Source organism: Xenopus tropicalis, chromosome 6 (genome assembly GCF_000004195.4).
Source record: "Xenopus tropicalis strain Nigerian chromosome 6, UCB_Xtro_10.0, whole genome shotgun sequence".
NCBI lineage: Eukaryota > Metazoa > Chordata > Amphibia > Anura > Pipidae > Xenopus > Xenopus tropicalis.
Genome location: NC_030682.2, coordinates 64,465,479 through 64,488,322, shown reverse-complemented (window position 1 = coordinate 64,488,322; position 22,844 = coordinate 64,465,479). Strand labels below are relative to the sequence as shown.

The window sequence follows — 22,844 nt, the reverse complement described above, 5'->3', positions numbered from 1 at the left end:
TATCGAGGCTTGAGAAAATTTCCCAGTGTGCCCCAAAACATTGCTGTTTTGGTGTATGTCATTATGTTACCAACATTCTATACTTTCTATCTGACCAATCACATTGTGCCATTCTTGGAGGTCATAGCAGTATATTGTCGCAAATGACACCGTTTAACTAATGACTGCAGTCTGCCATTTATTTACCACAAAATTACACATCCCCCGTTACTAATGACATTGTAAAATTACTTAGTATTGTAAAACTACTCAGCAGCACATTGCGGCAAAGGACAAAACATGTACCTTTTCAAAAGTCACAAGCTTCATTCATTTACTCCAAAAATCACACACCTGCCATCTGAACGATGAGATTGCACTGTTAGATTGTATCAAAATTGTTCAGCACAGCTTTAGACCAATCTGCTATCAATTTACCCCCCAAATTATATGCCTGCTTTCTGACCACACCGCAGTGCATTGTTGGATGCTGCGCTTGGTTGATTGATGTTTATCAGCCGCCTATCTATCTTACCAATGATATTGCAGCATTCTGTAACGCTGGAGAATTACTCAACATGGCAAATGTTTTGTAAAGCAGAGTAAATCTTTAAAAAAAAAAAAAATTCTATTATTTTAAAGATCAAATTTTTCATTTACAACACTACATTTCTTGGACAACGCTGTTTCAGCTATAAGGATATAAAATAACTTACATTCCCAGGACGCATTTAGTAACTTCAGACATGATGCACTTTGTTACTTTGTACTTGTGACATTTTAATGAACCTTCTGTTCTCCTAGACAGGAGGGTATCAAACATGTCTCAGGAGAAAGCCTTTCTTTCTCCATCAATTCCTAGCAAGTGAAATGGAAGCTGAATGGATTCTTCATCTAGATGACCAAGAGGTTTTAGTCCTTTCTTCTCACATTTGAAAACACTTGAATAAAATGAATATCAAAAGCTCTAAAGACAGGATGCTCATTTACAGCCACAAGTGCAGTTGTGGTCAAGTTAAATTTGCTGCAGTCGTTTTGTAAATTAACCCAATTTATTAAAGGTACTTGCATTCAAAACTGCTTCTTGCATAGTCTGTTTTGATGCATAGTACTCAATGTGCCAGTTGATTGAGGAGGATTTCCTACTGCTGCCAAAGTCAAAATGTGCAAAAAGATGCAATGGCAAGCACCAGAAATTGAGATCTGTATTCATTCATGTCTAATTGCAACAATTGCAATTGCTAGTGTTTACCTATAAGACAGTTGTGCCAAACCCAACTCTCCCTTGCAGGTATTATGAGGATAAAAACACTTATTCTGTGAACAAAACTGAAATTGCACTTTGCACTTGCAATCTTCAATGACCCTAATCATTTTTTAGTACTAATATAAAAATTTTTTGTTTTGTCTTATTCAGTTGCTGTTGATGTCTTGAGCTCCAGGCAATTAAAATGTATTCTGTACAAGGATGCTGTGGACCCTTCCTTTCCCTGCAACAATGAGTTTATAGTGAAAGTTTTGCAATGGTAATAAGTAAAATCAATACAAAATCAGAGGGAAGAGAAAGATTTGAAGATGAAGCTCCAAGATATTTTACTTTCTGAAGGTCTGCGTCTGTGTTTTCAGACCCCTTGCAAAGATTAAGTTCAATTACCCCATGTTGCCATGCTGTGAAACGCACAAAGCTGCACTACGTAGCAATTGTGCATGCTTATGTAAACGAATATTAAAAAAAAAAATATATATATTTTTTTACGGCAACTATTCTGTAAGTATTTTCATTTAGACAGGTGATCTAGCCTCTGTATTTTATGGGTGTTCAGTTTGTGGCAACCCTAAATAAAATTAGAACCGCAACATTTAACTCATAATACTGCTTAGGATTAAACATCATTATATTAAAACAAATTACTCTGGTGCCCCTGTTAGGAGAAAACCGTACCAGCCTGGGGTGCTGCGAGCGTTTCCTCTTCCTTCTTTGCGCACGTGCGCATGCGCAGTAGAGTGAAAAACCAAACTTTACAAAAAAGTCAGCTTTTCACTCTACTGTACATGCGCCAATGATTTTGACACAGACGGAGAAGGAAGCGCTCGCTGCAGCTACCGCCGGTGCGGTTTTCTCCTAACAGGCACCGGCCAAGGCTAAAAGGTAAGCAATGAAAGTCACTTGGGGATGCCTAACATTTTGGCACCTCCAAGTTACTTAGCCTTTCCTTCTCCTTTAAAATGGTGATTTTAAAATAAGTTACTAGTACATATTCAAATCACTGCTGCCCTGCAAAATGTATTTAAAGGAGAAGGAAAGACTTAATCGTTAGGGGTACCACCCCCCCAGTGATTGTAGTCGCTTAATTGAAACCCCCGGCCTGTGCTGCTGTTAGGAGAAAATTGCACTGGCCTGGGGTAAACGCAGACAAGCGATCCACTTCCTCAGGGCCGGAACTAGGGGTAAGCAGAAGAGGCAATTGCCTAGGGCGCAACGATTGGGGGCACCAGGCAGAAACCTCTACTGCCTACCCCTAGCCGGCATTCCCTTCTCTTGCCACTGCTGGTTGTCATTACACGGTGGGGGCAATGACTCCCTCAGTGGCTGACCGGGTGGCCTAAGGCGCCTGGTTGGCTTGGCCCGCCCCTGCTCGTCCTTCTGAGCAAATCTATCTTGTCCAGTTATTATTTATACTGGTTGTAATGTTATTTACAGTGATTTTTGCTGTTGGGCACTTATATTGATTTAATATTCAGAATTTTTTTTTTTGTATACCATTAGATTTGTTTCAAAGATTCTTCCAAGAACAGTCAGTTTACCCTGGTAAACACTTTCTCTGCATCAGTTGACAAAATTTGTGTCTGTACCTTCTGCACATAATTTAAAAATGATTGATTTTAAGACGCTTGCCTCTCTCTTTCTTTCTACCACAAAACCCATGTGAATAGTAACCATCAAGTACAAGATACTACAGAGAAATTGGAAGTAATTACAATTAAAAAAAAAAAAGAGGCTCCATGGGAGATGGCCTTCCCATAAATTGGAACTTTTTTATATTGGGTTCTTGGATAGGAGAACCTATACCTGTATCACATTTTATTTAAAGGTTCCTTTCTACTTTAAAATGAATTATACTTTAAATCATATAAATGACCTAAACATTACTTGCCTAGTCTAGTACAGGTATAGGACCCGTTATCCCAAATGCTGGGGACCAAGGGTATTCTGGATAAGGGGTCTTTAATTTGGATCTTCATACCTTAAATCTACTACAAAAACAATAAAACATTAATTAAACCCAATAGGATTGTTTTGCACCCAATAAGGATTAATTATATCTTAGTTGGGATCAAATACAAGGTACTGTTTTATTTTTACAGAGAAAAAGGAAATACATTTTAAAAATCTGAATTACTTGATTACAGTAGAGTCTTTGGAAAACAGGCTTTCCGTAATTCAGAGCTTTCTGGATAATGGGTTTCCAGATAACTGATCCTATACCTGTACAACCTTTGACATATTTCTCCCTGCCTTTCTCTTGCAGTTGCATGTCCATACCTATCACTATGAGAGCTATTCTAAAGAAGTCGCAGAATACGAGAGCTGTCTCCAAGATGGAAACTTACTCTGCAACAGTGCATCCTCTAACTACACAAGGCATTGAAAGGGATGTTTCAATGGCTTTGCACCATGATAAGCAGCAAGTAAACAGTCCTGACAAGAAAGTTTTGGGGCATAACAAACATAAAGCAGTAAATGGCAATTTAGGCCATGAGATGGCAGCACAGTCAGCTGAACATAATTCTGACTTTACAATAGAGACTTATAGATTTGCTGCTCAGTTCAATTGTAACATTGTAGAAGAACAAAGTACTAGCTTTGCCAAGGAGTCCAGTCCTATAATGGCAGAGGGCCCTGTGCCGCTCATGGCTGAGGTGCCTTGTCAAGTAATGCTGGGCGGCCCTAGTTCGGTCATATTGGAAGTTTCAAGTCCAGTCTTGTCAGAGGAACCCAGCTCTAGTATGACAGAACACAGTTCAAGTTTTACAGGTGACCTTAGTACAAGTATTACAGAAGAATTCAATTTAAATGTTTCAGGTTTCATGGTTTCTGAGAAAAAAAATTGAAGACTCCTACTGAATGTTTCAATGTGTTGTCTTTTGATGCATATAAATGGTAAAATAAACCTGTCCATATTTTGTGTGTTACATACGTTGGTGTATGGCCACCTTAAAAGGTTAGAGAGATGTGAATGAGCAAACCCTATGTCTGTAGTGACTGGCAGATCTCCGTCCCTTCTGTTCTGGGAAGATTTAAAATGGATCAGCCCTTCTCTGACAGGAAAACCCAACAGCAGATTATAAGCAAGCCATAAGCCTAAAGGGGCCACTGGTAGTAGAGTGTAGCAAGAACTATACTCCCCCCCCCCCCCCCCCCCCCAGGCTACAAAAGCCCCCTTAACTATTACTGGCTTGAACCCCCAACCCTCATGTATCACATAGTTTCACAAAGTTTAACAACTGTCCCAAGCTAAAACAGCAGAGTAGCGCAGCAGCGTATCTGGCCAATATCTGCTTTGCAACTGAACATGCTTCGGGTCTCTCCACCGACATGAACCCTGCTTGCACATGTGCAGTTGGAGGTAGCAGGAAATCTGCTTATACTGTGCATGCGCAAGCAGGGTCCGTGTTGGTGAGACCTCAAAGTGCTGTTCAGTTGCAGGGAAGATGTCAGGGAAGACTGTGTTAAAGGCATTTGCTACTTTATATATGGTAAAAGCATGCATTGTGTGCTGGTTGGCATATGTATCCTGTTTGACTCCTGCCTGAACTTGAAAGTGCCTGATTATGTCAGAATCGCTCCTGAGCCTTGGTGGTCCTTCAGCTTTTGTGCAAAGTATCCATAAAATGCTTTCTGTTCTATCTTAATGTGTGTGTTATCAGTTTAAGCGCTCTACAGAGCCCAAAAGAACCCTCCTCAATACATAGGGGGAGCTTACAAGGTACATATTGTTAAAAAATAAAAATTGTAATTTGTAGCACTAGTGAGACAGGGCATTAGAATTTAAACTGCAAAAGTGCAGTTTATTTTGTGTATTAAATTGCATTTTTGCAGTTTAAATTATGCAGTGTCCAGTCTCCCTACTATTACTACATTTACCTAACAATTATTACATGTCTGACATGAGGGGTGTGAATTGAGGAAGACTGCCTGTTCTGGCAAGCTACAATTACATGGGTTTTTTTTTTTTTTAACATAGGACCACTGACCCCAATGGGTAATTTGGTTTTTAACCATTAGACCAATGGAAGGGGGGGGCTGATTATTTTGGGGGCCCCATGATTTCAGATGGCAGTCCCCCTTAGGAGTTAAGGGGGAAGAGGAAAGTCAGTAGCTTTCAAAAAGTTGATAAGGTCTCTTTAAAGAAGAACTAAACACTAAAGATCCAAATCAAGATCACATGTTTTGTGATTACCTCCCTTTCTCAACTTTATCTACACAATAAAGGTGTCTAAAGAACTGCATGGTGTCAGCAGTTTTCATCTTTCTTGATTTGGATTTGATGCACACTGACAGAGTACAGAGAAAATTGTTACCAATTAAGGATTAAGTTCTAAGCTTTCACTATTTGTAGATTAAACACTAAAGATTTCACAAGGGGTCATCATACTGGATTGTTACAAGTATCTGTAACACTCATGTTCAGTGTGCTCTGGGCAGCTGCTGAGAAGCTACACTTATCAAGCAGAACTGAGATTTGTCATATAAACTGATGCTACAGGTCTGATTATTACATTCGCATGCAAATTGCACTGGTTTCAGAGCAGCCATTTGTATTATTTACTAATCAGCCTTTTATTGTGACTTTTATATTGTGTATGTGTGTGTATATATATATATATATATATATATATATACACACACACACACACAGTATATTGTAAGTTGGTCCTTAAACTCAGTAACTGACAGCAGCATAGAGCATGTGCAGTAAACCAACAGAAAAGAAGATGGGGAGCTACTTGTGCATCTTCAGAGGTACAGATCTTCCCTGCTAAAAGGCTGTAGTTGCCTTGGGCTGGTAAAGAACCACGAAACATAATGTACAACATTTCTGCCCTACTTTGTTTAAGGTTCAGTTCTACTTTAATGACAAACCCCTCAAACACCAGGCACCCCCCACATTAGCCCTGTAAATGTTGCACAGCTGGGTTGGCAAGTCATCTCATGTTGCTTTTTTAGAGTAACATGAGATGGGTGTTGAGGGGGCCATTAGATGGGGTCTGGGATAGGTGTCATTCACCTTTAAGAAGGGCTTTGACAAGTTTGACAGGTGTAATGCCTTGGGATTGCATGTTGGCTCAGTGGATAGCACTTCTGCCTTGCAGTTCTGGTTTGATTCTGGCTTGGGTTATATGCAAGGAGTTTGTATGTTTTCCCCATGTCTGTGTGGGTTTCCAGCACTTCAAAACATAAAGTCAGGTTAACTGGCTCCTGCTAAAAATGACCCTAGTGTGCATGTGAATGTGTGAGCACTGCATAAATACTACAATAAAATATGCACGGGGGATCATTTAGAGAGGTTGAACTTTGTCAGTTGCCTTCCCCCCAATACAAAATGACCTAATCTTGTACACTTATTTGTTAAGTTTAACCCAAAACTAAACAATGCAGCTAAAAAAAAAAAAAGGGGCTTTTAACAATGTATTTACTTTTATCTTGCTATTATGGTAGAGATGTATATTTTACACCGAGTTGTGTTATTTTTAACCAATATAAAATCATTAAATATCAATGTCCCTTTATCTAAATCAAACTGTATTTAAAAGAGTCTAACCGACTCTAAAAACATAATTTCTATGACCGATAGTTCTGAACCTAACAAGTATAAATGTGTCATTTGTGTAACTTTGGTTACATTGTAACATGTTTAAAAAGAAACAAAAAATATGGTGCACTGGCTGTGGCTAGCACTTTAATTGAATAAGAGGTGACTCTGTGTTATTGAGTGTTTGAATATAGTAAAGAAGTTCTGCTGAAATATCAAGTTGTTCAGCCACCAAAAGTGTCTCCTTAAAAATCTTACAAAGTTCTTCTTTTGTTGAATCGCTGATATAGTTGGTATTCATGCAACGGAATGTTGATGATCCATTAGAGTCCTGACTTGTGCAACAGTTCCTGGAACCTGCGCAGGAGCCTGGCTCATTCAGTTCACATCTATGCTCATGACTGATTAGAGCCATGTCCTCCACACAGTGCAACAAATCAGATGGTTGTGCACCTTTATAAAAGGAAGATAGATCTTTTACAATTTGTTCCTCACACTGATCTAATGAAGTCAGAAGCTCATGTAGTTTTCCAGAAGCTGCATCTTTTGTCTTGTGAAGTTGGCACCATGCCAGGAGTGCACTGCAACAAGCACACAAAGTACATTATATAAACGACAATGATAACATAGATACATTTTCTAGAAGCACTGGCATTTCCTGATGATACAACAAGTTTTATTGTCAGCTGACCCTAGTTAAACTTTTGACATCAATTTTCTGCTGATTGTCCCTATTGTACTCATTCTTCTATCACGTTTGCAGTAAGTAAAACATCAACATTGACAATTTAAGATTTAAAATATTTTACAAATTTGTGAAGAGCTAGCAGTAGGTTGCAAAATACTTAATTAAAAGAGTGACTGAAGTTTATCGAAGCACAAGTCACATGGCTGTCAATTATCAAAATTAGAGAAAAAAAAAAAATGTTGCTCTTCCTGTAAGGGTGAAGACACACGGAGCTACTAGTAGCGGCTACTTGTTGCAGCTACTAAAACAGACAATGCTGATCATTTACTGATAACTGTCTCTACATGTGTTTTAGCAGAGGCAATTCTCTATTTTCTATGGCAGGGGATTTTCTGGTGTTTAGTAGCCGTGACAAGAAACCCTTTAAAGGGGAAAAAGCCCCCCTTTTTTCACATGAGATAATTCAGTTTTGTGCTTATATAACAAAAGTGTAGAAACTTCTGAACTGCCAAAAATATATACAATTCTTAAAAATATGTAATGTTAAATCTTTCAGCGCTATTTAAGTCTTTATTAACTGCCAATATAATGAATTTTGTAATATTGCTACCTCAGTTCTTGAAATTGTACAGTCAAAGACATACAAACCTTACATTCAGAACAGAAACAGGAAAGCGATCAGAAGCCCCAATTGCCTTTTCCCATCTCCTTCCTAAGCAAAGCAACAGCACAATATTTGTTTTTTTTTTTTATTAAAAAGGTAGCTCTCTTTGACTGTACAACTGCAGGAAATAACCAGAAGGCAGTGATGTTACAAACTTTATTATTTTGGCAGTTAATAAAAACTTAAATAGCTCTAAAACTGAAAAATTAATACTGCTTATAAAAGCACCCTGAGCATTTTGACACATTAAACATTTGTAATTCCCGTGACTGAAAAGCTGTCGGAAATAACTGGAGAAGTGAAGATAAAATACAATACAACTTACCTTAAGATCCCTTTAAGCTCTCCGTAATGCTTTAGCAGGTTCACTCCAACTTTATATCCAAAATTAAACCCTGTTTGTAGAGAATTTTCTTTCCCAGCCTCTATTCCATCAACGTAGCCCTCCTACGAATACAAGAATAGAAATTCAAACTAAACAAGCATTCCACAAAATTAAAGCAGTTAAAATAGTTTTCATCTGTAACCTAAAATTAATTTAAACTTAAAACTCCATGCCTACTGCATCCTACATATCCAACAGACAATATACTGGTGGATACGGTACATTTTTTTCCCTGCCATTTTAACCCTTTCACTGCCAAGCACGTAGGCTGTATGTGCTGGCAGTAAAAGGCTCTATCTGCCAAGCACATACACTTAAATATAGATATTTAGAAGCCTATATTGTTATAGAAGTGGCATTACACAAAAATTCTAGCATATTGTGAAAGCTTAGATTGCCCTGAAAAAAATATATTGTTTTCCTGGGTAAGCTAAAAGTCCACCCTGAGAAAAGGCCTCTAAAGTGAAAGAGCGCAAAATGTTCAAAAACTGTCTGGCAATAAACGTTCTGTTGTGACCAAATCTGCTTGCAGTGAAAGGGTTAATGTGTAGGTGGGTAGGACATGGGACTAATTAGTGCAGTGATCCCCAACAAGTGCCTTGTGAGCAACACGTTGCTCCCCAAGGCCTCAAACCAGGTAGTGATTTTTGAATTCCTGACTTGGGGGCAAGTTTTGGTTGAGTAAAAACAAGATTTACTACCAAATAAAGTCTCCTGTAAGCTGATAGTGTGCATAGAGGCTGCCTAATAGCCAATTACAGCCCTTATTTGGCACCTTCATGAACTTTTATGATGCTTGTGTTGCTCTCCAAGTCTTTTTACATTTGACTGTGGCTCACAAAAAGATCCCCGAATTAGTGTAACCTGGTCAACCAGTAACTTCATAATGAGTTACTTGTGTAACGACTGATAAAGTTCTGAAATGGGAGTGATTATTCTACTTTCCCCGAATCACAGCTTGGGTGCAGGTAAGAAAGTTGTGTATAAAGCAATGACAAGGCAGAGAAATGAGGTAGGTTAGTCTTGAATTAGGGCAAACTCCACTGACCTTCAATGAACGGACTAACTTTATTAGCACATTACTCTTGATTATAATTAATAAAGTGTGCTATATTGAACTACTACTGACTAGCTATTTGGGCCACACAGAAAGAACATGTGTGTGTTTAGAAGAAATGCCGAATTCCTGCGACAAACATTGAAACCCCGATGCGAGTGCTCCATAACACAGCAGTGCCCTGAGGTAAAACAGAGCCCCGCTTTTACCAACCTCCTTGTAATTCCCAGAAAACCTGCTTCTCAATGTATGCCTTGGGGTAGGTAACCAGGAGCACATGAAATCACTTACCAGTAAAATAGGGCAATGCCTAGAAAGGGGCCCCCAAACTCGCTATGTTAGTCTAACTATCTCCCGAATACCTTAATTCTCTTCTCCATGGACAGCTGCCAATCTCGCTGCAAAAGGCGCATCTCGTCTCCATCTTCATCAAACACCTCTGCCTCCCCTCCAAGCTGCTGGATTTCCAAAGCGGTGCGTACCCACGCCATTTCACTATCAGGGGCCGGTATCTAGCTCTAGCATGGCATAAACTGGAGGAGAATCCCTGCTCTAACGCAGAAAAGCTAAATACGCCCCTCGCCCATGACGAAAATATCAGTCTAACTTCACCCCGGAAGTGGAAATTATTTGCAGCCGCATCCTCACCAATAGGGATCGCTATTTTATGCGCCATTTTCTGAAGGCATGTCCATTGCTTATAAGCCAAGATGGTTGTTTGGGTGTAGTAAAAAAAAAAAGCAACGGAAAGCGTATTTCTCTATTTCCTAATGGTGCGTCAGCGCCATCTTGTGTAATATTAGTGCTTGACATGGGGTGAAATAATGTGTGGCGAACTTTATATGGTTCAAATGTTATGTACATAACTAACAGCATGTTGTTTCGTGCTTTTATGATTATATGTAAAGTCTTTTGCGTGCTGAACACAATAATGAGCTCAAGATTATGGCAAAACTCCCCGCCCCAGCTCAGACTTACACTAGCATACCTTCCAACATTTTGAAAATGGAAAGCGGGACAAAAAAAAATGCAGAGCACAGCTACTTTGTGACCACGCCCGTTTTTTTGCGACCACACCCCCTAAATACCACTCCCATTTGGCAGGTTATAGTTTGTTTACATTTCTGGGGGTTTTGTTTTATGTGTTATAGTTTTGCTGAAAAGATGAAATTGTCCTTTAAGTTGCAAGTCTCAGTTCCCCCAAGAGGTCTGTTTAGCTTATTAGTTACACTTGTATCTCAGTGCAGGGGGGGGCTCTTTACCTTTCTGGGTTCTTTGCCAAAAGCCCACTTATTTCATTAAATGTGAGAAACAATGTATCTAAGTGCAATGTATCTAAGTGGGGTCTCTGCCAAAAGCTACTTTTAATTAAATTAGCTTCAGTGCAGAAGATCAAAGGGAAATGAGGGACTTTTCAGTAAGAATCTGGGACTGCAGGCTGAGCTGCCAAAAGAGAGACTGTCCCGCGAAAATCGGGACAGTTGGGAGGTATGCACTAGGGTTGCCACCTTTTCTCGAAAAAGATGCTGGCCTTCCTATATTTTTAGCTATTTTCCCTATTAATAACATTAGCATTAAAGGAGAAGGAAAGGTAAAAACTAAGTAAGCTTTATCAGAAAGGTCTATGTAAATACAGCCATAAGCACTCACAGAAACGCTGCACTGAGTTCTCTGTTAAAAGATACAGGATTTGTTGTCTCTTTGTTTTCCTGTGCCAGACACACGCAGCTCTCTCCTCTCTCCCCTCTCCTGCTCCCTCCTCCCTCAAGAATGCTAAGAACTCCCTTCCCCCCTTAGGAATGTGCGATCTTAGCCAATCAGCAGGAAGATTCCTCATAGTCTTACTAACTGAGCATGTACTCTTGGTCTTGGTGTAGGAGTGAGGCATTATGGGAACTTTCACCAAGCTCAGTGTTTTTTTTCCCTATAAGGCTTCTGATCATCTGAACAGGTGAAATATGGGGAGACTTAAGGGCACTATTGAGAGAACTGAAGGTATGCCTGCAGCTTGAGATTAACTCTTTATTAGCCTTTCCTTCTCCTTTAAGAATAATTTGTACTGGCCAGGCCGGTAAAATACCGGGCAGGTGTCAACCCTAACTTACACGTGTTTACCTAAGAATCAATGAGGTTTTTAATTGAAGTACTTTTTAAATCTAAATGATCTCCCCTTATATCAGCACAAAGGTGATCAATACCCTGAAAGACGGAGCCCACATAGTGACCAGCATGATATCTGTTTAGCTATACTAGACATTAAATTGCAATTACAAGTCATATTCCTTACTCCTTTTAAGAGTCACAGTTTTTCCAACATACTATTTACCACAATGGCAAGTGAATAAATAAATCACATTGTGCAGTTAATATAATGATTTATCTTAAACTAACTGCACTTTATCATTGGATAGTGGATGCTATTGGGCCACAAAGACTTATGTTGGTCAGATGGTCAGAGCAGAGCAGGAGGACTCAGCTTCCAAACTTGCAATATTAAGAACTATTTCAAGAAAAAATATTTGACCATTATACCATCTTAAGTCTGCACGACTCGTAGACCTAGCTTCTAAGTTGCCTGAATTCCCAAATATATCCTCTTTAGGATGTGCTCCATTCAAGACAGAACTTCCACTGTTTTGCCCAGCAGACCAGGTCTAGTTTCCCTTCTCCTACTGCTGATTTGCCAATAGTGAATTAACAAGATAATTTTGCCACAGTGAAACTGCAAATCAAATAACTATTAATAACAAAAGGTGAATACTTATGCTTAATTTCTGTAAATCACTTTATTGTATGTAACATGCCCATGCATCTCGAGGCAGCACCATGATCAGCCTTTGATGTGGGCTCTTGTGCTAGGCACGCTGGTTTGATTCCCTGTGACAACTCTTTGTAACCTTTTTGTGACTTAATCTCCTGGTGTCCCAGGCCCCTATAATGGCTTGCTTGCTGCAAAGCTTTTTGAGTCCAACAGGAGAAAAGTGTTATATAAACGATACCCTTATCCTTTTTACCAGCACCACATTGAAGTGTAGGGTGTGCTCCCAGTGTAGGAATTGGTAGTTGTTGGTCAGAATATGTCTGTCTTTTCCTCTATAAAAAAAGTATCCTTTCGAGGAAAAGAATTCATGCATGGATTTGACCTGGAGATAGCGGGACATAGTGAAACCAATGCATAGTTCAACAGAGTTAAATTCCACTGCTTTATATAAATTTCAACGGGCTTTTTAAAAGCATATTTATCAAAAGACAAACTCTCACTTTCATTCATTGATAAATATGCCCTCCAGAATCCCGTAGAAATGAAGAGAAAGTGATGCAAGAGTGCAGCCCTTTGTGCTCATTTAGGAAGCATTTGCGCCCCTGGGTCTGCTGTGAGCGGCAGATCAAAAATCTGGTGAAGAGAGTAGCAGCCCTGTCTTTACCAACCTCCTGGAGGGACACCTACCTGTGTCCCCCTGCAGCCCCTTTTTGAGCTAGAGGGATAGCCAGGCCCACCACTGCTCAAGACCGGATGCAGGTGCAATTTATCTGCCTGATCCCTACCACCTGCTGGTTTTGTTATGGCCCATGGAAAATGACTTGCTTGTGTATCTCAACAATAATGTATTGACTTTTTAAGGCAGAGATTCTACAGCTCAGAAGAAGCAGGAGATTCCATTTCTTGTCACGTAAGTTTGTAAAAATGCATTCTAGAACCCTGTCAAGTGCTACCATTTCTAGGGTTGATTCTGACCACAGTCAAATTAACATTACAAATTCTAGTAGAGAAGTTTTAAGCAACATCTATTCACATTCAGAAAATATAAAAACTGTAATTTCTTTCATGTAGGAAATTAGCAGCAATCACAGGTCACTTAGTAACTCTGCTTCTAGGTTTTCCACCAGCCACTCCTGTAGGCCAGACATCTACAAGTCTTTCTAAGCTTTTACCTACAATGAGAAAAGTCATGGTCAGAATATATAAATCGAAACTCAGAGACAAAACATGACTTAACACAATGGATAACCATGAAGGAACCCAGTACCAGACCTATTTCACAGCAGACACTAGACATAATGATAACAATTGAATTATTCTTGTTAGGGTGGACAGGCTTCTTCAAAAATGGAGCATTAAAAGGGTTGTAGTCTCTGGAAAATAAAAACAACCATACAGATATTACAGTTGAGAGCTGATTGACTAGCTCTACAACAAATAATCTCTCCTCCACATCCCTTCACAGTCCAGATTCAAGGCAATACCAAGACAGCAGCATCATAAACAGAATTAGAGGCATATAATATATGCTGGTGTAGGGACCCATAGGGTTAAATGGTCCCTATGGCTTTAAATCCCTACAGGTTCAGTTCCCTTAGTTGCTGGGCAGAAGGGAATGTATCTAAGTGAGTTCATTAACATGTGTGCTATTGGTTAGAAGGTATAGTGACCACATCCTGCCTGACTTTGGTATAGTGTTGGGAGAGGAGTGGCACCTTCCTGTTGTTTGCTTCCACCTTAGGGACAAGGTGGATGTGTGCTGAGAGCCCAGGGCATGGGCCCAGGCCCAGTGAAGTCGGGGAACAGGGCCCCGTGAATGAGGCATTAGATAGTGGCAGGTGTAGCTCCCTTTATAGTACACTCTAGGAGTGTAAGGCAGTTAGGGCTGAGCTAGAATGAGCAGCATGAGCTCCTGCATAGGATTTGCAGTTTTTCTGGAGATAGTTCTCCCAGGCCACATTGCCTGTAGTGTAGGGATCCAAGTGAATAGGGAATCAGGATAGAGAATTCCCTGAGGGATCCACTACAGGGTGTGTCGCAGAGGTGAAGGGAGATTCCTGCCAGTCTGCCCGCAGGAGAGTGTGAGTCTGAATATACACTCGGTATATGTTGCATGTACCAATGGCCTCTGAAGCTGTATTGTGAGTAACCCTGTGGATGTTCAATAAATACTTATTACTTTGTTATTTGCAAGAACCTCTGGCGCCCTCTGTTTTCATTTTTCTGCATAGCAGCAAGAGAGGTGTAGTTGCACAACACCCTCACCTTCCTCTTCCACTTAGCGAAGGCCCATTCTGGGTAAGAGAGTACTGTGTAACCCATGTTCTACTGGTACTAGTCCGGGAAAGCAGCTATTGAGCTGAAATAGGTGTTACACTGGGAAGCAGTCATTCTCTGGAATTGGGCTCTCCCACACAACATTATCTATTAGTGAGATACATTCTGGAAGTACAGAGCTAAATTGCAGACTCTGTCGGACACAAAATCTTCTGAACTATTGTGACTCTTCACAATCACTTTTTTCAGAACATGCAAAATTTTCTGTTTAGCACCCCAACAGCTCAAACAAAAATATTTATTTCAGTGTCATAGAGTGCTTGGAGAATGGGTACATTCTCTTTCACTTGACAAACCCCTGCAGGTCTTTATGTCTCCACCAACCCTAATCCACAAGGTTTTGTTAAAGATACTAGAGGAATGAGTGTCAGAGATAAGAGTGTGCCCCTTAGTGTTCATCTAGGATGCACTCATGCCCTGGATCTGCTGCTCTCTGCTTAGAGTGTCAGATCAAAAATCTGTCGCTCTGTACAGAGAGCAACGTCAGGAGGTGTAGCCCTATCCTTACAAAACAGGCCCCCGATGTGGGCTGTGCTCCCTGATACTCCCTAACTTGCAAGTCATTTATACATGGGTAGGAGGTGGCTGGCAGAGACTCCTACAGGCTGCCCCCCCACCTGCTTCTCTTTGATCAAACGCTGCCAAACACTCGATCCACTGGGCATGTCAAAGGTCTCTGCACACCAAAAAAGAGCACAGAGTCCTGCAGCAAGTTACACGGTGTTCAAAATGCAAATTGTGGCCTTTTTTGCAACTTTCAAACTGTATTCTGCATTGTAAATGAGTCCCAGTATGGGTGTTAAAAGTATTGTATCCAGTGTTACAGAAAATTATATCAGGTCTCAAAGATCCTCATATTGACCCATTCTTTGGTCAATCGTACCCAATTCTGTTGAATTCCCCTGATTTATAATGCCTATCTATAAAGCTAGTCCTAGTGTTTACTGCCAGAGAGGCAGAACTTTCCTTAATACATATGACAGACACATGGCTTATACCTCAAGGTAATCACATGATACTTAGGGACTTAGACTTCCGTTGACAATAGACTAGTGAAACCAGATCTTTTTAAAGAGAACAAAAGCTTACTAAGTAGGCTAGTAATGTTGCACATTATGTTTTGGGCTTTAACTAGCTCAATGACACCATAGCCCTTTAGAAATGAAGATCTGTTCCCCTCTTCTTTTGCTGCTGCTTCACTGCACATGCTCTGGGCTGCTGCCAGTTACCTGAGCTAGGCACCGACTCACCGACAATATACAGTGTGCATATAATAAGGCCTGTAGCATCAGCTTAACATTGGTGAACCTTATGATTTTAGAGTCAACAGCACCTAAACTTAGCTTTAACAGCAGGTTAGATTACAGAGCAGATGTGTAGTGTCACAAAATGTAAAAAATGGGCTAAACGACATTTAAAATTAACAACCTCTGGTGGACAAGTTCGATCATTACAGACTTGAATCTTTTGTCCGGGTACAATAATGCAGCAATTCCTTTGATATTCATTTTTAGGCATTAGTTTAGCATATCCCTCTCTATAATTACATGACAAATTGGCACAGGAAAACATGCATTTGGCAAACACAGTGGATTTTGTATGACAACTGGTATGTATTGCACTTTGCTGGAAACTGCTGCATTTCAACTCACCTGCTGAGTCTGCTCCCCCCCCCCCCCCACTATATAATCTCTTTATGTTCTCTGCATCTCTTTCTCCCATTTGCTGTAACCCTCATAGATCGCTCTTCTGTGTATCCCTTTCCATTACTTTTCTTTGCTCTTCTTTACCTTTGTCCCACTACCAATTCTCTAGCTTCTATTTTCTCTTTTAGAGTTATTTTCTCTCAAACTCTTCTCTTAAGCTCTATTTGATGCTGGTCTCCATCGTGCTTCATATGTATTTAATATTGTTTTATCTGCTACCTGCTATGTTTTTCATGTGTGAAAGTCACAAAATTTTCGTACAGAACAATTGTAAAGAGTGGGAAAAACTTTCCGATTTTTTCGCACAAGTGTATGAAAAAGTTGCGCGGGAGTCGACAAAGTCGCGCAAACAATAAAAAATTCGGCGCAAATATGCTCCGAGCGTTCGTGCATTTGTAAATGTGCCCCCTAGTCATGATACAGATGCAAAGAGATTGGATAGGCGAGAGGTTCAAAGTTCACCTTCAGACGTAATAAGTTTTTAACTATTTTATTTTTTTAAGAATACTGTAATGGGAAAAAATATTTTTTTCAAAACACATCAGTTAATGGAGCTGCTCCAGCAGAATCCTGCATTCAAATCCATTTTTCAAAAGATCATTTTTTTTTTAATTAAATTTAAAATTTTCACATGGGGCTAGCCATATTCTTCATTTCCCAGGGTGCCACAGCCATGTAACTTGTGCTCTGATAAACTTTAGTCACTCTTTACTGCTGCGCTACAAGTTGGAGTGATGTGACCCCCCTCCCTTTCCCCCCAGGAGCCAATAAGCAGAACAGTGGAAAGGTAGCAAGATAGCAGCTCCCTGACACCTGTATTGCTAAAAGTGGTAGATATAGGAATAGCACATTATAGTTAAAAATCCAACTTGGGACTGCTCCAGTTACATGGGAGTAGGGGAAACAATAGGTTACCTGAAAGCAGTTCTAATGTGTAGCACTGACTCCTTTTGAATGCTCAGAATCAGGCACAAGGCACTGAGATGGCTGCCTACACACCAATATTACAACTAAAAAAATACATTTGTTGGTTCAAGAATACATTTTTAAATGGTAGAGTGAAATATTTGCTAATGTAAACAGTGTAATATAAAAATAAAAAGTACACCATAAAAATCATGGCATAATTCCTTTAAATTAGATTGCATTATAGTCACTTTACTTATTACAGGAAAAGGAGAATGGGGAAAGAAGAAATTCTTTTATCATAAATTTTCTCCGAAACTAGTGTTTTCTTGGGGGTAAAAAATTCGAAGTATTAGATGAAGAAGAAAAAGATAACACCTTAATTAGAAAACACTTTTAACAATAACTTCCCACTGTATCTTTTTTTTCTTCATCTAATATTATGGTCACTTTAGTCAGGGGTTGTTGTACTTGAACATTTGGTATATGTTGTTAATAGTTAGAGATCATATAAAAACTCTCTGTATCTGTAAAATTCTCAAGTACTTGCTTCCGTTAACTATCCTAGCAATACTGTTGCTTCAGTCAATATTCAGGTAATAAGAACCCCCCATTATTTATTTGTGCTCCAAACTAGCGGACTTTTCTTCTTGGAACAGCAGCTGACCCTATTCTTCTTTGCTTATGTGAGGGAGCCTGTAGCATACCCCTGTAATTAATTTGCATGTGGACTGAATCAGTCTGTGAAAAGTTTGACTTAAAAGGTTTCAGCACTTTAAAATTTGCACAATGACTTTGGGGTTAAATCTGAGTAAAACACAATGCTTGTGACTGGGTTTTTATTCAGATAAGGGAATCTTCCTGTAATTTGGACTGACATACTTTAAGTCTGCTAAAAATGATTTAAACATTAAAAAAATCTAGTGGGATTGTTTTGCCACCAATATGGATTCATGCAGCTTATTAGGATCAAGTACAAGGTACTGAATTATTATTAGAGAAAAAATAAACCATTTTTAAAAATTAGACTTATAGACACGATGGCCTTCACGTAATTCAGAGTATTCTGGATGATGGAATTCCAGATAAGGAATCCCATACCCGTATAGCCTTCTAAATTTACTGCCCATTCATGTGAATCATTTATGCTTCAGCAGTGCCACAGACACCTAATTTTTCATCCAGTGACAGTACCTCTAGCTCTCCTATTTTACCAGACATGCTTCTTGCATTCAAAAAGATACATTTAATACCAGAACCATATTATATATTATGACTTCAGGGCATTAATTATACCCACATCCAAAGTTCCCCCCCCATTGTCTGCTTCTACGCCTAGATCCTGCCTTCTACAGAATTTTTCACTGTTCCCTCCCCCCCATTAAAATATAATCAAGCCATCTATGCATTTTCTCTGCTAACCTCACAGCTAACAATCTATTTTTTCAGACAAACAAATACGTTTTTAACTATTTTCTTTTTTCAAGACAGAAATAAAAGTTATGTTTTAACTTTTGTCCCTGTGACAGTCTGCATCAATTGGCAGAAGGGTGTGCTTTTCTATCCCTCTGTGGAGAGGCTCTCTTTCCTCCCTAATTCTTTGTTGACCCAGTTTATGTTTGCTTTTTTTTTTATCAAAATAGTCTTTGGGTAATTCAGTTTTTACTTTGGTAAGATAATAAGAAAAGGTCATATTAAAACACACAAACAATAGTTTAATGATTAATCACACATAAACAATAATATACAATGTTCTAGTGTTATATATATTTATATATCATTTTAAGCAATTTCTGACCAATCAACTTTAAACTGCTTCAAATATTACATATTATCAATATAATATTTCTAGCAGAAATAAATATATTGCACTGAAAAGGAAACTTCCGTTAGGGGTCACTTTTTAAACTTTTACATTTACAATATTCTGGCATAAAATGTTACAGAGTAAATTCAGTTTAACAGTGTGCATTATGCACAAACGAACACAAAAACTTGGCAAGTTGCAACAAACAAATAACATCCAGTTTTAGAGTTTGAAATTCATTTTTTTTTAAACCTTACGTATGACAAAGGCCAAATAAAGTTGAAAAATTACAAGAAATGGCATGAAAATGATAGTATACTACAACTTTCTTTGTTTGGCTTACTAATAAACCTTATTACTTACTGACCAAACTGCTATTATTGCAGAAGAGAGAAGAGAATAAAAAAACATCTCTAAACTTATACTAGTGAATTCTGGAGTAATTTTTCTGATTACTTTTTTAAAAATAGTTCTGATCATGTCAGTTTCATCCATTGTTAAATTAACTTTGAGTATAATGTAGAGAGTGCTATTCTGAGACAATTCGCAATTGGTCTTCATTTTTCATTATTTGCAGTTTTTAGATTATTTAGATGTGGATTGTTTAGTTTTTGTTTAGCAGCTCTTCAGTATGGAATTTCATCAGCTATCTGGTTGCTAGGGTCAAATTTAACCTAGCAACCAGACAGTGGTTTAAAAGACAGGCAGGGTTATAAATAGCAGAGGGTTTAAAGAAAAATAAGTCATAAAAAGTCACTATAACAATAAAACTGGAGCTTCACAGAGCAATGGTTTTCTGGCTACTGGGGTCAGTGACCCCCACCTGAAAGCTGGAATGAGTAAGAAGAGAAAGGCAAATAATTCTATAAAAAACGAAGACCAGTTGAAAAGTTGCTAAGAATAGGTCATACTATAACATACTAAAAGTAAACCTGAAGGTCAACCACCCCTAAATCTTGAAATATCAAGCTAAAATGAAGATATATAAATGATAGGGGTCAATTATATTTCCCCACACAGTGTCCAAATGCAAAAAAAAGGCCACAATCAACTTCCACTTCATGGGTCATTGTGTGCATAGCCACAAACCTCTGTGCTGTTTTCAGAGAGTCGAGACCTGCAGACCTGCTTTAGGCTGTACTAGATTAAAAAGGAGATGACAGGGGAGGAGTGTGTGTAATTCTGAGGCGCAAAGTAATAGTGGCAATCAGTGCGGACCACGGTGTCAAGGGAGACACAAGTCCTCCATAGATGAGCATGAAGGGGCATGTTCTTGCACTCTTAGGTCTCTTCCACATGTACTCCCTGGGGTCTAATTGACACCTATTATCTTAGAGGCATGGTCATACTGTTTCATTGTATTCCCAGGGAATGGTTCTCTTAGCTATGCACATTTCCAGTGTCTGAGACACATAAGAAATGCCCCATAAATTCCCAGATCACATTGGAATATGTGAATTCAAACAACTGTTATTTTTAAGGATTCAGTTTCTAATAGAGCATATTCTAATGTAATTGGCATTTGAATTATATCAGAGAACAAGCTTGCATTTTATTTTTTTATGTTTTTGTTAGATGGTACAAATTACCAAGAAAACCACAGCAATAAAACAGAAGAAGGCCTTGATGTAAACATCCACAGGAATAGTTTATAACTTAATATAATTACAGGATTTAAACAAATTATTTAAATAATAACAAGAAACCACATTTAATAGCTGTTTTTGACACGTATATACATTTTTCAATTCCTTGTTGTGATTCGATTTTCAGATGCATTGAAAGGATTGTTGTATTAAAAGGATTGTTGTTGTAGTTCTATAAATTCACGCAGGCTATACTGAATGTTTCAGAAATAGATTTTATCCTGTTTCTCCTGATATTGTATTGTGCCAGCCTAAAATATTGTACCTGTCATAAAGAACATTTATGCTTTCTTTGGTATTAAGGTGTTCCACAATCCCTGACTTGCTTAAAATAATCTGTCAGATCAGGGTAACCACTAACACAAGTTACCATAGCTGAACATATTTTATCAAGGTTGTAGTGTTATGATGAGGGAGAACAATAACCAAACATTAAATATCTCACAAACTAAAATAAATATAAAATGGCTACTGAACATCCACACATCCACTGCAGTATTTTTTATTATTATGACAGCACTACTGAAAAGAGACACGGTTATTCTTCAGGAAATAGCTATTTTTTTCACAACAACGTACACATAAATGGGAGTCCTGCATTGAGCAATATAGTTTTGTTTTCCCCTGAACTGTAATGCCAATGTGACAGGGCTTAACTGCTGACACTGTTTGGAAAGGTGCATGCCAAATGGACATGTACAGATACAGACCTCCTGCTTTCAGTCAATGAATCTGTAATAGAAGCTATACTTGCCTGTGAATGGAATACTGCTCCAAATGTGCAATAAAAGTCATCTAACTGTAGTACAAACATAATTGGAAAAACCTAATACTAGGATTTTGGTGACACTGAATAGTGAGTTCTAGAATCCCCCATCCTGGAAATATTTGGTAATAAGCACACATATCTTAAAATTGTGCCACTAGACCTGCTGTCTGTATTGTTATGCACCTGATGCATCAACTAGAAATTAGGTTGATTTAATTTAGACATAAAAGACAGGTATCTATATTTCAACTTAAGTTGCTGTGTTTCTATGTATTCCTTACAGTGCAGAACACAAAACATAATTCCAATGGAATGAGAGTATTTGGCCACAAAGTAATTAGAAAAGTAGTCATTCTGAAAATTGTAGATGGATGTATGTGTATGCTAACTGACATACACAGGCTGCTGTAAATCATGTCAATCAAAGAGGAGTTTACAAACACCTTCATGTGCTTTGCCTGTCAAAATAAGTTTAGAAAAGGTCTCTCTGCTAAAAATCATGAGTGCAAGTTGCTCCAGTTGTTCAAATGAATGTCCAGATAAGTCCATTATTTCCATTTCTAACTAAATGAAGTTTATATTAAACACTGTGTGCCATTGTGAATTACAGCTCCCGTCTTCTTTAAAGGAACAAAATACCACTATTTCAACACTAATTCAAGGAATAGGGATTTGCAGAACATAGCTTTTTTCTCTTGTTTTAATTAGATGATGTGTATGTTTTTTTATTATTTTCTGCACTAAACAAGACCAAATCTGAAATCTGAAAAGTCACATTCTACTTCCTGTTCTCAACAAGCACAATCAAAACAAATCAGCAGTCCTCTGAAAAGTTCTCTGTAAAATGAAATGCTCCTTTTTTAATAGCCAAACAAGCTGCAGCTTGAGGAATGGAGAGGTTTGTTTATATAGAGGGCTTCTCAGTGGGCTTTCAAACTATTATGATTGTGCGTGTTAGGAATTACAGTGTGACATTAGCTTCAGTTTCAGATTTGGCCCTGTTTAGTGCAGAAATAAAGAAAAACATATGTGTCTACTAATTATGATATATGTTTGTTTAGCACAAACCCTTTGCCATTGAACTTATGTTTTAAAAGGGGGTATACGGCTCCTTTAACAGCAAAGGCCCTGTCATTTTAGAGGTGCAAAAGTTTGGCATAAAATAGTATAAGAGATTTCAGCCAGTCACAGGTTTGTTCCACAGACGGAAATGCAGGGTTTGGGCATTCCTCCCATATCACAGTTAGGGTTTTCATTTATGTAAATATATACATTTTGATGCTGAAGAATAGTCTGATTAAATATTTATTAATACTTTCTTAAA

At 38.6% G+C, this 22,844-nt stretch overlaps 2 protein-coding genes across 4 annotated transcripts in view; one reads left to right on the top strand and one right to left on the bottom strand.

The window, feature by feature from the left end:
* Nucleotides 1-5,154, top strand: part of med1l (mediator complex subunit 1 like) — a 32,635-nt gene extending 27,481 nt beyond the window's left edge. The window contains exons 16-18 of one of the 3 annotated variants that reach the window (XM_012965479.3): nucleotides 1,397-1,505; nucleotides 2,747-2,788; nucleotides 3,510-3,596. In XM_012965479.3, coding sequence (XP_012820933.1) covers nucleotides 1,397-1,505; nucleotide 2,747 — 110 coding nt within the window. In that variant the 3' untranslated portion in view covers nucleotides 2,748-2,788; nucleotides 3,510-3,596. Of the gene's footprint in view, nucleotides 1-1,396; nucleotides 1,586-2,746; nucleotides 2,789-3,509 lie in introns of all 3 variants that reach the window. The other 2 variants (XR_004223233.1, XM_002940800.5) reach the window with 2 other exon arrangements.
* Nucleotides 5,155-6,449: 1,295 nt separating this feature from the next.
* On the bottom strand, nucleotides 6,450-10,216 carry yae1 (YAE1, ABCE1 maturation factor). Its single transcript, NM_001044480.1, is given in 3 exon segments — nucleotides 6,450-7,375; nucleotides 8,472-8,593; nucleotides 9,951-10,216. Coding segments are annotated over 3 exon segments (693 nt in total). The 5' UTR covers nucleotides 10,080-10,216; the 3' UTR covers nucleotides 6,450-6,933.
* Between the last annotated feature and the right edge of the window lie 12,628 nt (nucleotides 10,217-22,844).